This window comes from Chroicocephalus ridibundus, chromosome 1 (assembly GCF_963924245.1).
Source record: "Chroicocephalus ridibundus chromosome 1, bChrRid1.1, whole genome shotgun sequence".
In the NCBI taxonomy this organism is placed as follows: Eukaryota; Metazoa; Chordata; class Aves; order Charadriiformes; family Laridae; genus Chroicocephalus; species Chroicocephalus ridibundus.
This window is the reverse complement of record NC_086284.1, coordinates 148,575,535-148,592,668: the sequence shown is the minus strand read 5'-3', so window position 1 is coordinate 148,592,668 and position 17,134 is coordinate 148,575,535. Positions and strand designations below refer to the sequence as shown.

General features: G+C 40.3%; 2 protein-coding genes across 4 annotated transcripts in view; both read right to left on the bottom strand.

Annotated features, from left to right (window-relative positions):
* Positions 1-12,042, bottom strand: part of LOC134526404 (solute carrier organic anion transporter family member 1C1-like) — a 35,937-nt gene extending 23,895 nt beyond the window's left edge. Inside the window, exons 1-5 of one of the 2 annotated variants that reach the window (XM_063358255.1) lie at positions 11,938-12,042; positions 9,042-9,157; positions 8,115-8,264; positions 6,656-6,807; positions 5,603-5,675 (exon numbers count right to left, since the gene is read on the bottom strand). In XM_063358255.1, the coding sequence (XP_063214325.1) occupies positions 5,603-5,633 (31 nt within the window). In that variant the 5' untranslated portion in view covers positions 5,634-5,675; positions 6,656-6,807; positions 8,115-8,264; positions 9,042-9,157; positions 11,938-12,042. Of the gene's footprint in view, positions 1-242; positions 386-5,602; positions 5,676-6,655; positions 6,808-8,114; positions 8,265-9,041; positions 9,158-11,937 lie in introns of those variants that run through there. The other variant, XM_063358265.1, reaches the window with a different exon arrangement.
* A 1,095-nt stretch (positions 12,043-13,137) lies between these two features.
* LOC134526417 (solute carrier organic anion transporter family member 1A2-like) overlaps positions 13,138-17,134 on the bottom strand; it is a 33,561-nt gene continuing 29,564 nt past the window's right edge. For both annotated transcript variants that reach the window (XM_063358287.1, XM_063358296.1), the window contains exons 11-15: positions 16,689-16,854; positions 15,476-15,660; positions 14,851-14,915; positions 14,178-14,295; positions 13,138-13,317 (exon numbers count right to left, since the gene is read on the bottom strand). In XM_063358287.1, coding sequence (XP_063214357.1) covers positions 13,158-13,317; positions 14,178-14,295; positions 14,851-14,915; positions 15,476-15,660; positions 16,689-16,854 — 694 coding nt within the window. In that variant the 3' untranslated portion in view covers positions 13,138-13,157. The remainder of the gene's footprint in view (positions 13,318-14,177; positions 14,296-14,850; positions 14,916-15,475; positions 15,661-16,688; positions 16,855-17,134) is intronic.

Sequence of the window (17,134 nt, the reverse complement as noted above, 5' to 3'; positions counted from 1 at the left end):
TAGGTTTTGTACAGAGGTATAAACATCCCATTGTCCACAGTGCTTATCCTTTAAAAAAACATTTGATTTGCAGAATTGTACCTTTGTACTTTACGTAATCTCTTCCAAGATTAGTGACAAAAAGCTTGGTCTGTCCTGCACTAGCACCCAACAATTCAAAAAACAAACAAGCAAACAAATGGAAAGAAACAGGAAGGGAGAGTGAGGAGAGACAGCGAGAGGCAGAGAGAGAGAAAACTTACTTTGTGTCACTGCGGTGTCAGGCTGTTTCTTTCCCGTGCCCTAGGGCTTTCAGGCTTGAAGCCAGCACAACGTCACAGCAAAAGCGCTGCCTACTCCACGAACTGGAGCACTCCACCGCATTTTTTTAAACCTTGAATTTCCTTCTTATGGTGATTGCAAAACTTTCCCACAATCACTGACACAAAAGCCTTGCAAAAGAAGGCAGGTTTCTTGTGTTGTCATTACTTTGGCAGCCTACCTGCCAGCATGCTAGTGGTGCCAGCCTCTCCCGGGAGGAACAACCTGTTTTCTTAACTCTTTTTGGTTTTTTTCTGAAGTGTAAACACTAAAGCTGCTTTAAGCACCTCTCCAAAGGGGACTCCCTGCCATCCACCCAACAGCCATAGAGCGGGTTTGACTCACATACAAGAGCCCCGAGAGAGCAGGCTCAGTTTTTCCAGGCGCCTTACCTGCAGCCTCAGTAAATTGCACTTCTTGGTGCCTTCGATCAGGGTCAGTGGAGACACTAAGGGGTGACTTAGCTCCTCAAAGGGCACAAATTGTGTATTGACATCTGCCAGTTTTTGGTATGGGCCATCTGTCATAACCCCAAGGCAGAGTTGCAACAGGGCTACCCTTGCGGAGAGCTAAAGAGAAGCGGATGCCCTCAGGAAATCACAGCTCTGTCAGACCCCCTCCTTATTATAAATCAGGATTATCTAACACAATCACAAGCAGTTCCTGCAGGTGCCAACAGGAGATGTGCCATCCCTCCAAGCTGACTATAGACTGGCCAAACAAAAAGAGTGACCGTGTTACCCTCAGCTAGCCCAGCTCTTGAACCACAAGTAGAAAATCACTCTCACATCTAACAGGGCACATGCAGAGTGCAAATCCACCTAATTCATGTCTTCTCTAGAGGAGAACTCTCCAGAGCAAGGAAAGATTCTGACCTAGAAGTCATTCCAGGCATTATCAACCGAGTCTCAAGAAACATTTTTTTGGTCATCTGGTTGCATGTAACAGCATGGTGCTTGCTTTTGCAGAAAAAATTAGAATCACATCTAATGAAAGAACCATTCTCATGATTTCTGAATATAGAAAAAAGAGTTTTATGACTCCAATAACTTCAGGAGCCCTGGAAGAAAAAAGCATTGTCCCACCATCCCCTTTCTTTTCAGAGAGAATACAGAACATGCAATCAAACCCATTCTTCAGATAAAAAGATCCATTCTCATACCTCTATTTAGGTGATGAAGAGTTATCTTTGCCTAGTTCTTAACATATTAATTATATTTATTTAAAATCTTTGAAATGCTTAGATTCCTTCACCAGAATATCACTAGAATAAATCAGAATTTGCTTCATCTGATAATTTCAAATTTACATATATTATAACCTGCATTTGGACCGCTTTTAACTGTGATGATATTGCAAAGTTTGAGGAAAAATATATAAGAACATTAGCAATGGGTCCCCTATTTATCATTGCTGTCAGCCTGCAAGCAGGTGGAAGAACAGAAGTCTGTTGGAAAGGCAACTGCAAGCCCATTGTCTATCAGGAGAGGAGACACAGTTCTTAAAATGAGACACACAGAAAAAAACCATCAGCACTTCGATATTTTTTTTTAAAGCTGAATACAAAGAGGTTTATCTATAGAGGACACTTCTTGTGATTGCTGCACACAGATGGTAGGATCCACTTACGAGGCAGCACTGCATGGATTCCATGCAGACACTTCCAGATGAGCCACTCAACCAGTTTCTCTTTATAGTCAGAGGATGAAAAAGAAGCATTTCCAAAGGTGTGAGTTATCTGGTCTATTTTAGATACTTACTTTAGGTATGAGATGAAATGAACTCCAGACGTGGCTGTGAAAGAAGGCTAGACAGCAAGATCAGCTTTTGACAACGGAAAGTCAGGAGAGATGAATCCCACCATAAAAGACTTCAGCGCTCACATAAAAATAGTCTTCTGCAGCTTTTGCAAACTGAGCTCTGGTGTCTGTGACAGCATTTGCCATCATGCCTGTCCGTGCAACTCAGTTGTGATATGGCAGCTGCTAACAGATGAGGAAAAGGGCCTTTGTTATGGAAGGGCAGTCCTGGGGAGGCAAGCCGCAGCTGACGGATCCTGGCCAGCCCACCAGCAGATGTTGGCAGAGAGCAGCATCAGCAGCACACATCAGTGCCTCTCCACGAGCCACTGCGTGGGCAGTTGTGTCAGCCACCGCGTGGGCTGTTGTGTCAGCCACCGGTCTGACAACTGGCTATGCGTTGGCCTTGCCCACTGGGAACCTGTTCTGCGAGGCCCATGGTAGCATGGAAACTGAAAAACAGGAGAGCAGGTCCCCAACAAGGAAATGTTTGTTGTTGCTGATGAAGTGTTGCTGCTTCTTGTGTGACCCAACGCTGTCTGTCTGCAGCAGGCTGGCAGGGGCAGGAGCTCAGAGGTGGGTTTAAGAGCCCCCTGCAAACGGTACTGGGAGCAGCTGTAGCGGAGGGAGCTGCCTGCCGAGCCTGGCCGGGTGCTGCGCTGCGTAGCACCACCAGCCACATTCCCAAAGGAGGACACGGTGTCCCTGATGCGATGCGCCTGGCTGGCTGCACATCAACGCCCTCGGTGTGTTATGAACCGCATCAAACGGGTGCAAGATATTCTGTGGCTGAGGACAAGTAGGGACATTCAGAGCGAGGGGGTGTACGTTACCATGCTCAGCCGGATCATTTCTCCAGGAGGTTTTCTTCTTGTGCGGGGCAGCTACTTAAGAAACTGCGGATGTTTTAGGCTTGGCCTCCTGCCATGCAGAGGTAAACCAGATGGCAGCTCCCACTCAGGAGGCTGCCCATTTGGAGCTGCATCGTCTCCATCAGCAGAGGAAGCGTTGTGCAAGGCGAACCCGCTTGTCATCACTTTAGTTGCGCTCGGTTGCACTGATTGGGTTTTACTGCCAAACAGAGCCCCAGCCCAAAGCGGCACAATCCCAAGTGCCAAGCCAGCAGCTGAAGGATCACATGGCGATGCCATGTCGGAGCTGAAGTAGCTGCAAGACCAAGGCTCGGGTAGCTCAGTCTGCAGGTCACATCGTGGGTTTCCTCAGGAGTAAGCAGTAGCAGAAGGAGAAGGAATGTGAATCCTGATAGATTGTTCCCTACTAATGCTGATACATGGAAGGACAAGATGTGAAAGATGAGGGGAAGGGGAAAAAGTTAATCCTCTGCTTCAAACAGAAAAAAGCTTTTAGAAGCATGATTTGTACGTAAGGTGTTCAGTCTTTTTCTTGACACCAATTTTTCACCTCCAGAAAGGTGCACAGAGGATTTGTGGTTGCTATGCTAAGCTATCATGTGATCTTATTTTAGTAATTCCAGCTTCTTTAGGTCCCAAAGAGAATTAATAAAAGTCAAAGATACAAGCGCTAAAATCATTTCAGAGTGCTCTTCTATAAGAATTTTCTCCTGTAAAACTTAATTTGGCAACTGTTCACAGGCCTCCTGCAAAATTGGTGCAATCTAACTCTGCAGTAAGGGAATTTTCTCCCCAGGGATGGGGCCCCACTGAGTACTCATATGTAAAACCTCGAATAATAATACTAGTAGAGGAGTGTTACTGATCTCTTCAAACTGTAAGACAGATATTAGATGTGTGCTCATATGGGAAACAATACTATTAACCTTGGAGGAATAGAAATAAAAAATTATTTCAAGTCATATCATTTCTTAGTAAGATGGTCTGCATGTGCCTTTGAATGTAGATACAATTTTTGCTTGAGTTAATTAGTCTTCTGAAAAAAAAAAAAAGTATCCCCAAAAAATCAAGTTTTTGTCAGTGTTAATACATGACTTGCAGCCTGAATCTCCAGCATGTGCTGGATCAATGCTTTAATCTGAATAAAGAAATTGTTGTTTAGATACACTCTACACTTCCAAATAAAACATTCCAGGACTTGGATAGCCCAAACAAACGTACTGGGGATGCTTTCAAAGCTGCAAAGGAGAAGTCTAACTAACACTGACAGCTTTCAGAAGAGGGGTGTATGCCATCAGAAATAGCCTTTTACAAGTATCTTATGTGCAAGTTTTATTAAACATGCGCCTAATTAACTGACAGGGAAATTTAGCTTCTAAAAATCACAGCCTTTTTTTTTTTGCTGCAGACAGCTTGTATTAAAAGAAAGCAAACAAGCAACTGTACAGTGGAATACAACCCAAAAGAAGACGTCTTCAAATTTGTCGGTACTGATGTATTTCTCAGGCCAAGATCTCTGCTGACCTCTCTAAGCTCCAGCTTGGAGTGGGAGCTACCCACTGCCCGTGCTAGCTCTGTGGGAGTGCAAAAATGTGCCTCAGCCAGTGGGCAAGGAGGAGCGAGCCTCCACACACCAGGCAGCAGGATCGCGAAGTGCAGTTGTGCCTTCATGAGCAGAGCCCCAGGGGAGAGAAACCCCCCCACTCATAAATAGTTAACTCTGGGCACTTCCAGTAACATGCCTGCACGAGGAGTGCATTTTCAATCTCATCTCCCTGTGGATGATAACCTAAATGCACAGGAGAAATTCTCTGCTGGCAAAACTAGTTCAAATCCCCTGGATACCAGTAAATTTGATCAAAGCCATAGGGAGAACTCCTGTATTATGATGGACCTGCACCACTTTTGCCTATCAAAGTGGTTGGTATTTAAGTGCTAGCTAGCTCTTGCATTCAGAAGTACAATAATAACTTATGGTATTGCTAAGTAATTCTCAAATAGTTTCACTCTGTCCTTGGTGGGAAACGTGGGAGGAACATCTCAATACCGATTTGTTTGTACATTAGGATGTTATAAACTTACCTTCACTTTTTTTAAATGTGAAGAAACCTTAAAGTACTTTTATATGTAAGACGATTACTACTTATGCAACTTAGAGGGGGCTTTACTACTAAATGATGTTTTAAAAGTCATCAAACAAAACTTACAAACTTTGTGCTTTCACTTAAAAAGTGCTAGATGTGGGAAGCTTCAAGGAAAACATTTCCTAATTTCTCCCCAGATCAGTATTTCTCCTTGCAGTTCCAAGGAAAGTTGCTTTTCTCACAGCTACTTTTTGAAGCAATATTTTATGTAGAGCTTGTTTTTAACTGAAATTATGCATTACGGATTTTTTAACCATTAGTTGCAGTAATTGGTTTTGAGGGAGCTGGGTTTTTACGTGAGGAGTATCTAAAGCAAACTTATTGTGAACTATCACTAAAACTATTGTGCAGCATAATCTCAGGCAAACACCCCATGGGAATTTCTTCTGCTAAGGAATGCGAAGATACCTTCCTCTACAATCTGTAAGAAAAGTCATATGTAGCATCGGTGATACAATTGTAAACATTAAAAAGGCAGTATACTCACCATTTTGGTGTTCCATTCCAGGCAGCAGCATGGTGACCCATGTTTCTTTTTTGTTCTGTTGGCTTTGGACTTTCTGAAAAGCAAAAATAGGAATCCCTGAAACAAGTTTCTGACATTCCGTTGCACAGGGTCAATGACAACATAGTTTACAAAAAAATGGTTCTTTGTTTCTTGTTTTGTAAACGGCACAAATTATAGAAAAATCTTAAAGGTAAAAAAATTCACATAGTATCAAAATGCAGGAAGACCTTGGTTAAAGCAATACTGGAAGACCTTTTTCAAGGCAATAAAGGAATATGCCAGTCAAGAACCAGTTTTCAGAACATTTCATTAGATGAGATTTCATTAGATTTCATTTCATCCCACAGACCTTGTTCATTCTTGGGACAAATCATAAAGTGCTCAGTACATAGGGAAGGTACAGGCTTACTTTAGGGAGCCTGACACAAGTAAATATCTGAAGAATGTAAAAACATCAAAGAGAAAAAATGAGCATTAAATTGGATGAGAAACTCTATATTAAAATAAAAAATGAACACAACAGAGCATCTGTGACATACTGGGAAAAGTTCCAAGACAGTAAAATTAACAGAGTTTAAAACAATCTTCAGATAATTAATGGAAGTCATGTCATCTATATTTTAAAATTGGACTTGACAAACATTAATATATATGTGCCAAGAAATAATCTTTTATTGGTGGTAGAGAACGTAATTTATTTACTGTACTCAATTTATAAACTCAGAAGCACTAAACCAACACGATTAGGACTAGAATTAGAGGCCTAAATTGTTGCCATCTGTTCATTACTGTGACTACCTGCGTTCTCCACCATGAGCGCTTTATAAAGAGGCAGTAGTTTAAATCCCCTTTGATAGCCTGGGGGTTCCCAGTTGCAGTTTACAGTGGAATTGTTACACCTGAGACAGATGCACCAGGCGCTCTTCCCGCTGCCCCGGTGGCAATGCCAAGGACATCAGTCGCAGCACCCTCTGCTTATTGCCTTCCCTTTCTAGTTACCACAAGCAACGCTCTTTTATCACAGAGAGTTACCTGCCAGCCCGAAACTCTTGGGAAGTAGTTTTTCTTCTCAAGCAAAGTCCAGGTCGCACTGGAGTGATGGAGGATCCCACTGATGGTGCAAATCCAAGGGGACCGAGGCCAACTTGTTTCGCTGCAGGACACACCAGCACCTGCTAAAGCCTCTAGTGAAGGACAGAGGTACGTACTTAATTACAAAATCGAAAGCAGAAAGAAAAAGGTTGCCGAGCACATTATTATAATTTACACGGATTTAGGCAGATGCACCGTTTCTTCCCATGGAGTTGTCTGAATTAGGGGATTATTCCAGCACACATTGCACTTGCTAAATGTTATGTGCAGGTATTAATCCTTGGCTGTTGCCTGGCAGCATAAGGTCTGATTCCCACAGCAACTCCTATCTTCTGCTTGCCATACTATAGTACATAAACACTGAGGAAGTATCACTGTGCATCCCGGAGTCATCTGGATCCCTTTCCATGCAAACACAGGCTAAACAGACCCTCTTGGTCCCCCTTCTTCCTGTTTCATTCTTTAAACTAAAGGGACATGCAGGCTAACCTTGATGCTCTCTCTTCACTGTATTTAAAGAAGATATTGTTTAGTGAGTTTGTGATAATAAACATGCAAATGAGAATTGAGAGCCCAGCTGTCAGTTTGGTGCACTCAGGCCTTTGAATTTCGCAGAGTAATTCCCTATCAACCATCTCTGCACCTGGAAGACTGACTGAGCTGCAGCCTGGGATAGACTCCTCTTTACACTGTGAAAAAACACATAGCAGAAAAATTGGGGAGGGGGGAGGTGCACCCATTATACCAGCTACACCGAATGATTGCAATAACTCACCCTTAGTATTAAAGCCACCTAAGTATATGGCAAAGGCCTTTCTGTGTGATACGGATTTCTTTGGGATTTACCAGCACATAGTACAGGAGCGAAACAGCTCTCCCACACCTACCACACTCTTCATCTCTCCAGACGTTTACTGAAGCCGTAATTCTTTTTAAACAGTATCAGTGGCTGCTGCCATGGAGGGGTGTAGTAGCAAGTTCACAATGTTCATACACAAATAAGATTTGGAGAAATCTAAGCTCTTCTCTACATACCACTGCCTTTGCTAATTAATACAGGAAAAAACTAAACTGGTCTCTGATTGTGAGGAAAGTTCATAACTATATCCAACCTCTATTGCTTAGGCCTTGTCTGAACTGAAAACATAGCAAGATAAATTAACTGGGAAAGTTGGAAACAACGAATAGTTTTGTGTTTGGTATATTTGGATTTAGAAATAACTTCTCTAGCACTCAGGACAGGATTTCAGAAGCCAGACTCCTACACAAAAAGAATTGAAATGAAAAGAGAAGTCCCTTGGTAGACTTTGTGCATTAAATTGTAATGCCTGAAAAATAAATGAGTGCATAAACAATACAAGTTGTCTTTCTATGTGCCTGTGTGCATGCATATATGTACCTTTGATAGGAATATTCCTGCAAGCTCCTGGTCATAAGTTGAAGTAAGTCACGAAGCAGCAGCAGCAGCAATGTTGCAAATGCTGGTAACCTATTATTCAGATTCATCAGGAGGAATGTTCCAAGTTAAAATGCAGTGTGAGGTAGAAAACTATGGGAAGAAAAAGAAAGAAAAATAAAGCAGGGGTCATGCTGTCTTGAAAAGTGTTTGAAATTCTGGAAATTTCTGCAGAAACTTAAGCAGCTTGGTTTATATATGATTCTGTCTTTCTACCAGAAAGTTTTCTTGAGATTGGTTTACTACCTACACAAGAAAGAAAAACCATGGTGTGCCAGACAGCACACAGTTGCCTGCGCTCTGGCCTTCCAGACAGCTGCCTTAAAACAATAGTGACAGCAAAGGTACAGTGTGAACTGGACCACTTGGTGTTCCATTAACCTCAAATGAGAAGTTTGGCTTTTTCAAAGCCTGCGTTGGAACCATTTGAATAATAACATTGTAAAGATAAACAGCCTTTACACAAACACTGGGGGTAAAGGCATTTTAAAAAGCAAAACCTTTGTAATGAACTTTCTCTTTTACATCACCATTTCCCAACTTTCTGACCTCCAAGTGCAGACCTTCCTCTTACACTGCTAAGGCTATAATGATCCAGTAAGCTGCTACCTATGGTCACATGCATGTTTGCCCTGAACAAACGGTGTTTGCATTCCCTAAGCACTTCTGTCAGAAAGTAACAGGCATATTTCATGCTTCTGGCATGGAGCTACCAAATCATCTCGTCTTGAAGGGACGTTAGGCACTGTGATACCTAATATTTCACCTTCTAAAGGGATCAACTACTTTCTGTCCTGTAGCGTAGGTCTTCTGTGATTTAAGAAATCTGTGCCTTTGACTCCCTGAACAAAGAAAGAGAGGGGCAATTACCTTGTAATTTTCCATGTTCTCAGAGAAAGTCCTAAACAATGAAAGTTCAGAATCCCAACCAGCATAACTGGGAACACTTCATGCCTTTTTAAGAAAGGAAAAGACTAACAACAATTCTGTAAAAAAAAAAAAAAAAAAAAAAAGGCAGCAGAAGCCAAGAACTTGTTGCTGGATATATCCAGTTTTTATCACATGAACAGACCTAATAAACTAAAAAGTGATTTGGCTTTTTTGCATGCCAGATCCCATCCCGGGTATGCTGAGGGTCTTCCTCTCTCCGCATCCACAGGCTGAATTAGCTCCTGGTACTATGAGGCTTGCTCAGATGAGAAGAGTCTGTAGGGAGGAGTTATCTGCTAAAACTCAACTTGAGATAGAAAGGAAACAGAAACAGCCTACTGTTCACTGTAATTGAACTGACTGAAAAAGAAAGTAAACTTGAATTGCTAATAATACTTGTCCAAAACTTTAATGCTCATGTATTCAGAAGCTATATATGTTAAGATAATGTGTTAATAACGTATAATAACATAATAATCAGGAGGTGTTTTTTTTTATTTCCAACAGCTGTAATAAAAGGGCTTGAGAAGTTACTGCCTGGCCACCTGCATTGGCAAACACAAAGCCAGCCTTCATACCATAAATCAGTCATGCCCTCACAGCCAAATTATTGTGTAATGATGCAGCTTTGGTCACTACACCTCCCTTATGCCCACTAATTAAAATCAACTTGCTAGGTAACATTTTTTCCTCCCAAATGAGTAGCTTCCTCTCAAAAAAAAAAAAAAAAAATCATAGATTGACCAATATACATAATCAGAAATTTTTAATTGTGCATCAAGAATAGATTTCAATTCTTAAAAGTTAGAAGCAGCAGGGAGACAATGAAGTTTATACCAGACAGAATTTTTAGGATACATATAAAACTGTTAATAATGACCTGTAAAATACTGAGAGATATGGCAATAAAGTAGCTGATAAAATTAAAAGTTGATACAGAGAAAATAATACAAATGGCAAAAAAACCACATAGCCTACATATACACAGAGATGTGCTTTTTACAACACATTGAACTTTTTCAGTAAGATGCTGAAGACCTTGTTGTTATTTCTTCATAAATGACAGCTCAGCATCTGATCATGGTTGAAAAAACTCCAATGGAACATCAGCCTTCCACTTGGTAGGTTTAAGGATCAAAATTTGACTCATGGGCACCCTTTACTGAGTTGAAACTTCAGTGAAAAAGAAATGTGTTTGATTGTACTGTGAAAGCCATCTGCTCAGCTCTGAGGAACTCAGAAAATAAACCTACCATCCGTTTTTATTAATTTGATATTGGACTTAACTAAAATATTCATATGCTACTGTTTATAAAAAACCTTACACCTACTGTTACTTCTGTTGGCATTATGCCCACTTGTGGCTTGTGTTACCCACAGTGCTGTTGCAAGTCTTAGTGCTTGAAACATCAGACCACGATCAGCCCGAACTTTCAAGCACAGTGAATATCATTTGAGTACCTACTGTAACCCACAGCAAGTAGCCTCTGTTCAAATGAGCATTACGACAGTGGCAGTCTGGGGAGCAGTCTTGAAATCTTTGATGGTACTTACTTAAACAAGCATCTATAAGGCCACTCATTTTTAAGTTAAGCACATGCTTAAATGATTTGCTGAATGAAGGTCAGCATGCTCAAAACTTGGAAGGAACAAGTCTAAAGTTTGGCTTTTTGAAGGAATAGCTCTAAGAGTATTTGTCTAACCTCCCAACCTAATCCTAGGAATGTCTGTCGAACCAGACATGGCATATAATAAAGGTTTTATGACGATTACTTTGGAATGACCTGTACTTCCATTTCCTGCTTCTGCACTGGGGAAGTAATGTTCCCACCATAGGCTTACGCCGAGAAGCCTCTCTACCGTGCCATCACCCAGCCAGCTCTCCAGCCAGCATCATCTAAGTTGATAGACGGGCTGAGTAGCAGGCTAATGACTTCAAAGCCTCTGGTGAAGGTGGCCTGTTTCACTGCTACATTCTCAAGCAGATGAACTGGAACAATTAAAAAGAAAGTTAATGTTTCTACTAAAATGCTAAGTTTAAAACTTGGAAACTTTCCTATCTGCTTCCTTCCATTTCAAAAGACAGTGAGTTAACTAGGCCTGACTCTTTGGCAGTGGTCCATTTAAATGGCATAGATTTGCCTACATTACAAAGCCCTTTTGTTTCCTACAGCTGTGAAACTTCAGTGGCCTGTAACTTTTCACATTTCCCAGGTTACTTTGGCACCAAACTGTACTAAATGCCTCCAAAAGACTTTTAACTCTAGCTTTGGAGGAATATAATATCCACAAGGAAGAATGATGGCTTTCAGTAAGTGCCCCATGGCAGCAAGAACAATGCTGAAAATCAGCTGTGCTTCAAGGGTTCATGAAGCTTCAGGAAGACCCATGGCTTAACAAAGAACTGCAGTCTCTGCTCTGCTTTGTTACAGGCTACATCACATTTGTTTTTTCTTCTGTTCCCCTTCCTCAAGTTATACCTGTTCAGCTCTATCATCTGATGAAAAGGGAGGAAGGGGCAGTGACATATCTTTTCAAAAGAATTAATTGTAAGGACCTCCTACATTTGAAGAGATTTTAAATTCTAGAGCTGATTTCTTCCTCTGCGGGAAGAAATGGATCTTTTGTCATTGATTCCACAAGGGCAGGAAGTAATTCCAAGCACATACACATATGCTGTTAATAAGACACCTTAAAGTAAATCAGAATATAACTTAACTAACATAACTACTTTGGGGATAAATCTTTCACATTTTCTGTGGCTGCAGAATGTCCCAGATGGATAAAATGGGAGTAAGTCTGTGTCATACAGATTAAATGGATAGGAAACACTTACAAGTGCTGGAGCATTGGTCTATGGTAAAGTTCCAGAAGCTCCCTCCATGCTTTATGCAGTAGGGAATAATAATCAGGAGGGCTTTTTCTATTTCCAACAGCTGTAATAAAAGGGCTTGAGAAGTTATTGCATGGCACCTGCAGACAGACCTAAATATGAGGCAGTTCCAATCTAGAAGCTAAACACAGATGCACTATGCTCAACCACAGATATACCTAGTGTGACATATACCTTTATCAGCAGGGTGTTTTGTATGTATTTTTTCCTGAGACATTTAGGGTCTTTTCCCAAGATATTTAAGACATCCCAGGGCAACAGCTCACTGTTAGTGAGCCCCTAATGGATACTACATTAATTGTGGCATCACATCTGAGAGAAATAAAAATTGGACAAAGACCAGGAAGAGCATATGTATGACTACGGTTATGGACCATTCAAAAAATAATTTGACAAGACATGAGCAGGTATAGGATTTAGCAGACAGCAATATGATGAGCAAAATACACACAAGTCTCATTCTATCACGCTTAATGTATGAGTTATTCCCCTCTAAAGTGAAAGCAACTGAAGTAACAAATCCTGATAACTTTTCCTTGTCCATGCTCTCTGTAAACCTTAAAACATCACCATAACTCTGTATTTTTTAAAAAATTATTTTTCTCCTTTTTTATTTGTTATTATTACCACAGCACCCAGGCCATGTCAGAAACCAGGTTCCCAATATATTGACCATCTACGCTACGCAGAATAACAAACAGTACCTGCCTGAAAGGACTAACAGCATAATTAAATAAATTTATGGAAAAGCCAGGCCCAAAGAAGCTACCAATCCAGTCCACAGTCAATGAGAGAGGCTGTGGCAGAAGCCATTGGAGAATTCCAGGATGAAATCTGGCATCACTGGAGTCATTTGCAAACTCTTACTATCTTCAGTGAAACCAGGACGGAAAACATATGTTTCTGCTTCATAGACCTTTGCTATGAACCTGGCATTTCATATGTTTTCTTATTTCTACTCCTTGTTCTTTTGCACCAAACGCATTTTTCCTGTAACTTCTGTTTATGAAATGAGACTTTTATAATATAATTAGGATACAAGTATGTATAATACTATTAATCTCTGTCCAAGTGTTCACTAGTTAAAGTATTAAATCTTTCACAAAGATATATCCAAAATTTACAGTGCAAGGTTTTTTCACAATATGTCTTGCTTTGAAATGCTATTTCAATGTTTCTTGCACTTTATCCTGCATTTCTACTGGTGCTTCTAATAAGACGTGGCTTTCAGATTTAACTTTCTTCTTTAAAATAAGGAGAATAAGTGCACTTGGGATATAGGACACTCCGCGTAATATTGCTGGCAGGCCAAGATAGAGCCATCTGAAATAAAAAATGAGATTCATTAAATACACCATTAATGAAGAAATAGCAAAACTATTCAGCTTATATTGTTTTGTGACGATCGCCCAGCCGCTCTAAAGCTTGTGCCCTGATCATTTTGGATCTCACATAACATGAATCAATATGAGAATGGAGAATACGTCAGTGTCAGTGAAATGGCTATTGACATCACCAAACTTCAGGTAACTAATTTAACCAGCGAAGTTAGCCACCTGGTACCCTTATGGCTTTCTCCACAGGGAAAGAAGAGAGTTCTGAAAAGGGCAGCTCAGACCACCTGAGTAAGCCTCCTGAGTATTCATGAGCTAGTATTCTTCTTCCAAATCAACCTCAACACACTAATAAAAGGAATCAGCCTGAGGCCATCAGTTCAACAAGACTTTATTGAAAATTCCCACAGTGCTCCTTGAAGGACTACAAAAGTATGAAGTGTAGTATATTGGGCCAATTTCCAACTTGGGTAACTGTATCCTCTCTATAAATTTCTCCTATATTTTGGTTCAAGTACTATTTCAACCATTAAACATCTGACATTTTTCTCCACAAATGCTTAATGCTTTTAATTTTTTTTGTCAGAACTCAGTGTTTTAAGGTCTGTTCTCATGAAAGGCCATTAGTGAATGTAATTATGGCACCAGAACATTTCTGTTCAAAGGGTGTTCCAACATCTATGGCAAAAGTTGCACTTGAAAAATAAAGGCAATGCCAAAGAAAAGTGTTGTGTCAAATGCCCAACACAGGAGCAGTCTACTAGGAAAAGGTAGAGAGCGTACAATTATATCTCTACACATGTGATAATACAATAAGAAGGAGAAATGAAAATAAAGTAGAAAATATACCTATATGTGACAATGTCGTACATCCTACATGCTCCTTCTCCACCACAAGTCACAGTACCCCACTTCAAGCAAGTGGTATCTATCAAAGCTCCAAAATAAATGGGAGATGGAATTCCAGCTAAAAAGGATATTAGCAATGTTTTTGTGAATAACATATTTTTCCTCACTAGCAGATATAGTATAGAACCTATGCTGTTTCTCACCTACTCCACCTGTCCTGTCCTCTTGCAGCTTGAGCCCTGTTCTCTTCTATTTATTACGTTCTCTCTTCTTCCTTATCCACTTACCGTCAACCAAAGATTTTCTTTCCTGTTGCCTGTTTAACAATATATATATGCTACAAAATGGACTGTAATTCCTATTCAAAACTCAACATCTTCTCTCATCAGTGAGAGTGTATTTTGTTTGATAAACATATAACAAGAGTGACCGAATGTAAAATGGCTTTCCGATGAACCGCAGATGTAGTCAACATATTACCTAAAATAGCCTGAATGGAAAGCTGTTCTAATTTGTCATGCTGCCTAGATCTTTAAAAAGCCCAAGTTCTTCTTGATCAAAGGCACTCCATAGAAGCGCACTCCTCTGCCATGCCCATAGCCCTGATGTGATTCTTGTCTAACCCTAAATCAGATCTAACTGCGTTTCTGAAGTGTGTTAGAGCTTTCCTTACCAAATACTCTTGAAGCGAGTCCATGGATACCCACTCCAAATGACTTTTCTTCAGGCTTTAGAGACCTGTATGATAATTACATTGTACACCGATTAGTAAAGGTAACATTAGTAAGAAATGTTTACCTCTGCTTTTTTTAAATCAAACTCTTCATCACTTTAGGACCAAACCATTCTAATTAGAGCACTGGTTGAGAGTTCATTATCCTCATTAGGGGACATTTACCAAAGTTCTTTAAGTAAGACTGCCAAATCACAAAAGGAAAAACTATTGTCCCGGTATCATCCACTTGTACTGAGGCCAGTGCAAAGTGCAAGATAGTTGTGCCTTAATCAATGTCATGTTGAGGTGATCCGTAAACACGTGGGTGTCACACAGTTCTCAATATCTCAGTGCACTGACTCAGCTGTCCTACATTAATTCAGGATACAGATGATAGCCAGAAGCAACAACAGGTTATAAAGCTGACATGACACTAAGCCTCAACACAGCACAGAAATTACGTTAAGATCTTTCTGTTCTTCCTCCTTCCATACACAAACTAACACACTTAATTCCTGGGGGTTAAGAATAAGTCCTCAGAATAAGTCCAGTAGTTTCTTAAGATAAGGACATTTTACTGTACCTTATTAAAACCATGTACCCAGGCATGGCTGCTAAGGAAAAAATGAAGCTGCAGACTAATGACAATATTAAAAAATAATGAAGCATCTTGTCACAGTTTTCTTCTCCATCACACTCGCCCAGAATCGCAGAGACATTTTGAGATGAAAACCCTGAGGCTGCAACACAGGTGCAGTTTTCAAATACCTGTCAAAAGAGTATTTTAATCGCACAGACTTGTCAAAACTCACACACCGAGTGTGAAACTCACACAGTTGGCACCTAGCTCGCTCTCTCCTGCACTTGAGTATGTTACACATGTGCAGCACTGCACTGCAGCCTCTCTCACAGTCTGCCAGGCACAGGTCCAACCATGGTCTGGCAGGAGGGAGCTATGGTCCTCTTATGCAGCTGGGACTATGCTTCCTCCAGGAGGCCATGACAAAGAGAGCCCTCATATTTCCCAGCACAGCCTGGTTATGCTGTCCTTCCAGTGCCAGTAGGTCTAGCCTTTTTTTTGATAACCTAGTGTGTGGTCCTTCATGTGCCAAAAGAGAAGAAACCAGAGACTGAGGCTGGGCTGCAATATTCTCACTCAAACACTTGCTTCTACTGAAATCATGGAGACTATTGCCAGAGTAAGGGCTCTCAAACGTCAGCAAAGGTTAGAAAGGGACTCAGTGTCTCCCCTTACTATCTTCTAATACTTCTCTAAAATATTTGTAAAGAGTCTTTCTACAATCTGTATTATTTGGGGTTGTATTGAAATCATTATTTCTGTTTGTTTTCAGTTTAATTAGAACTCTTTTTTTATGGAAAATGTATTATTAATTAAGATAATAAAAGTTCTATAATACCCGGTTATTGTTTAAATTTACAGGGTACAAAAGAGTATGAAGTCCATAGAATTTCATTTTGGCTGACATGTTCTTCTTCACCCAGGTTTCCTACTGGCAACGCTTTGAGAATAATTTCTCACTCTATTTTGAGCATCTAAGATTCCTTCAATTATTAGAAGAAAAGGAGTATTCTTCGTTATATTCTTTAATGTAAACTTAAATGAGTTTTCATATTCAGTTTGGAATTTCTCTTGCCACTCAATGAATTTGTCCAACTCTATCACCTTATATATCCAATTAATTGTACATGTATGGTTATTTCCCACCCTATATTGACATGTATATTTCTCACCCACTATATTTCAAAGTTACGGCACAATAAAATGTATGCTTTACCATGTTTTTTCCAGTTCCTCTTGAGGCTTTACACCCAGCAAGACAAGGTGACACATACGTGATTCCATTGCTCCCACAAACAGGGTCCCATATTTTAAGTGGGCAATCACAATCCCTGTTGCAGCCAGCAAGTAGAGTATTTTCTGCATATGAAACTTGCTCTATTCTAAAATACATTTAGAAGATGAATAAAGGTTTCAGTAATTAAATACTTACAGTAACCCTTTGTAATGATTAAGATTCTATTCTATCTCAAGTGTTGAACCAGGACACAAACCTACATGCTCCTATCCTGGAGTCATGCCTTTCTATCCTTCTATAGGATGTTATATGATATGACACGATATTGTATTATATTACATTACATTATATTAATATTAACAATTCATAGATAAGTATGCATACCCTACAGCATTTTTCTCATCTATGGCATGTATGTTCTTGAT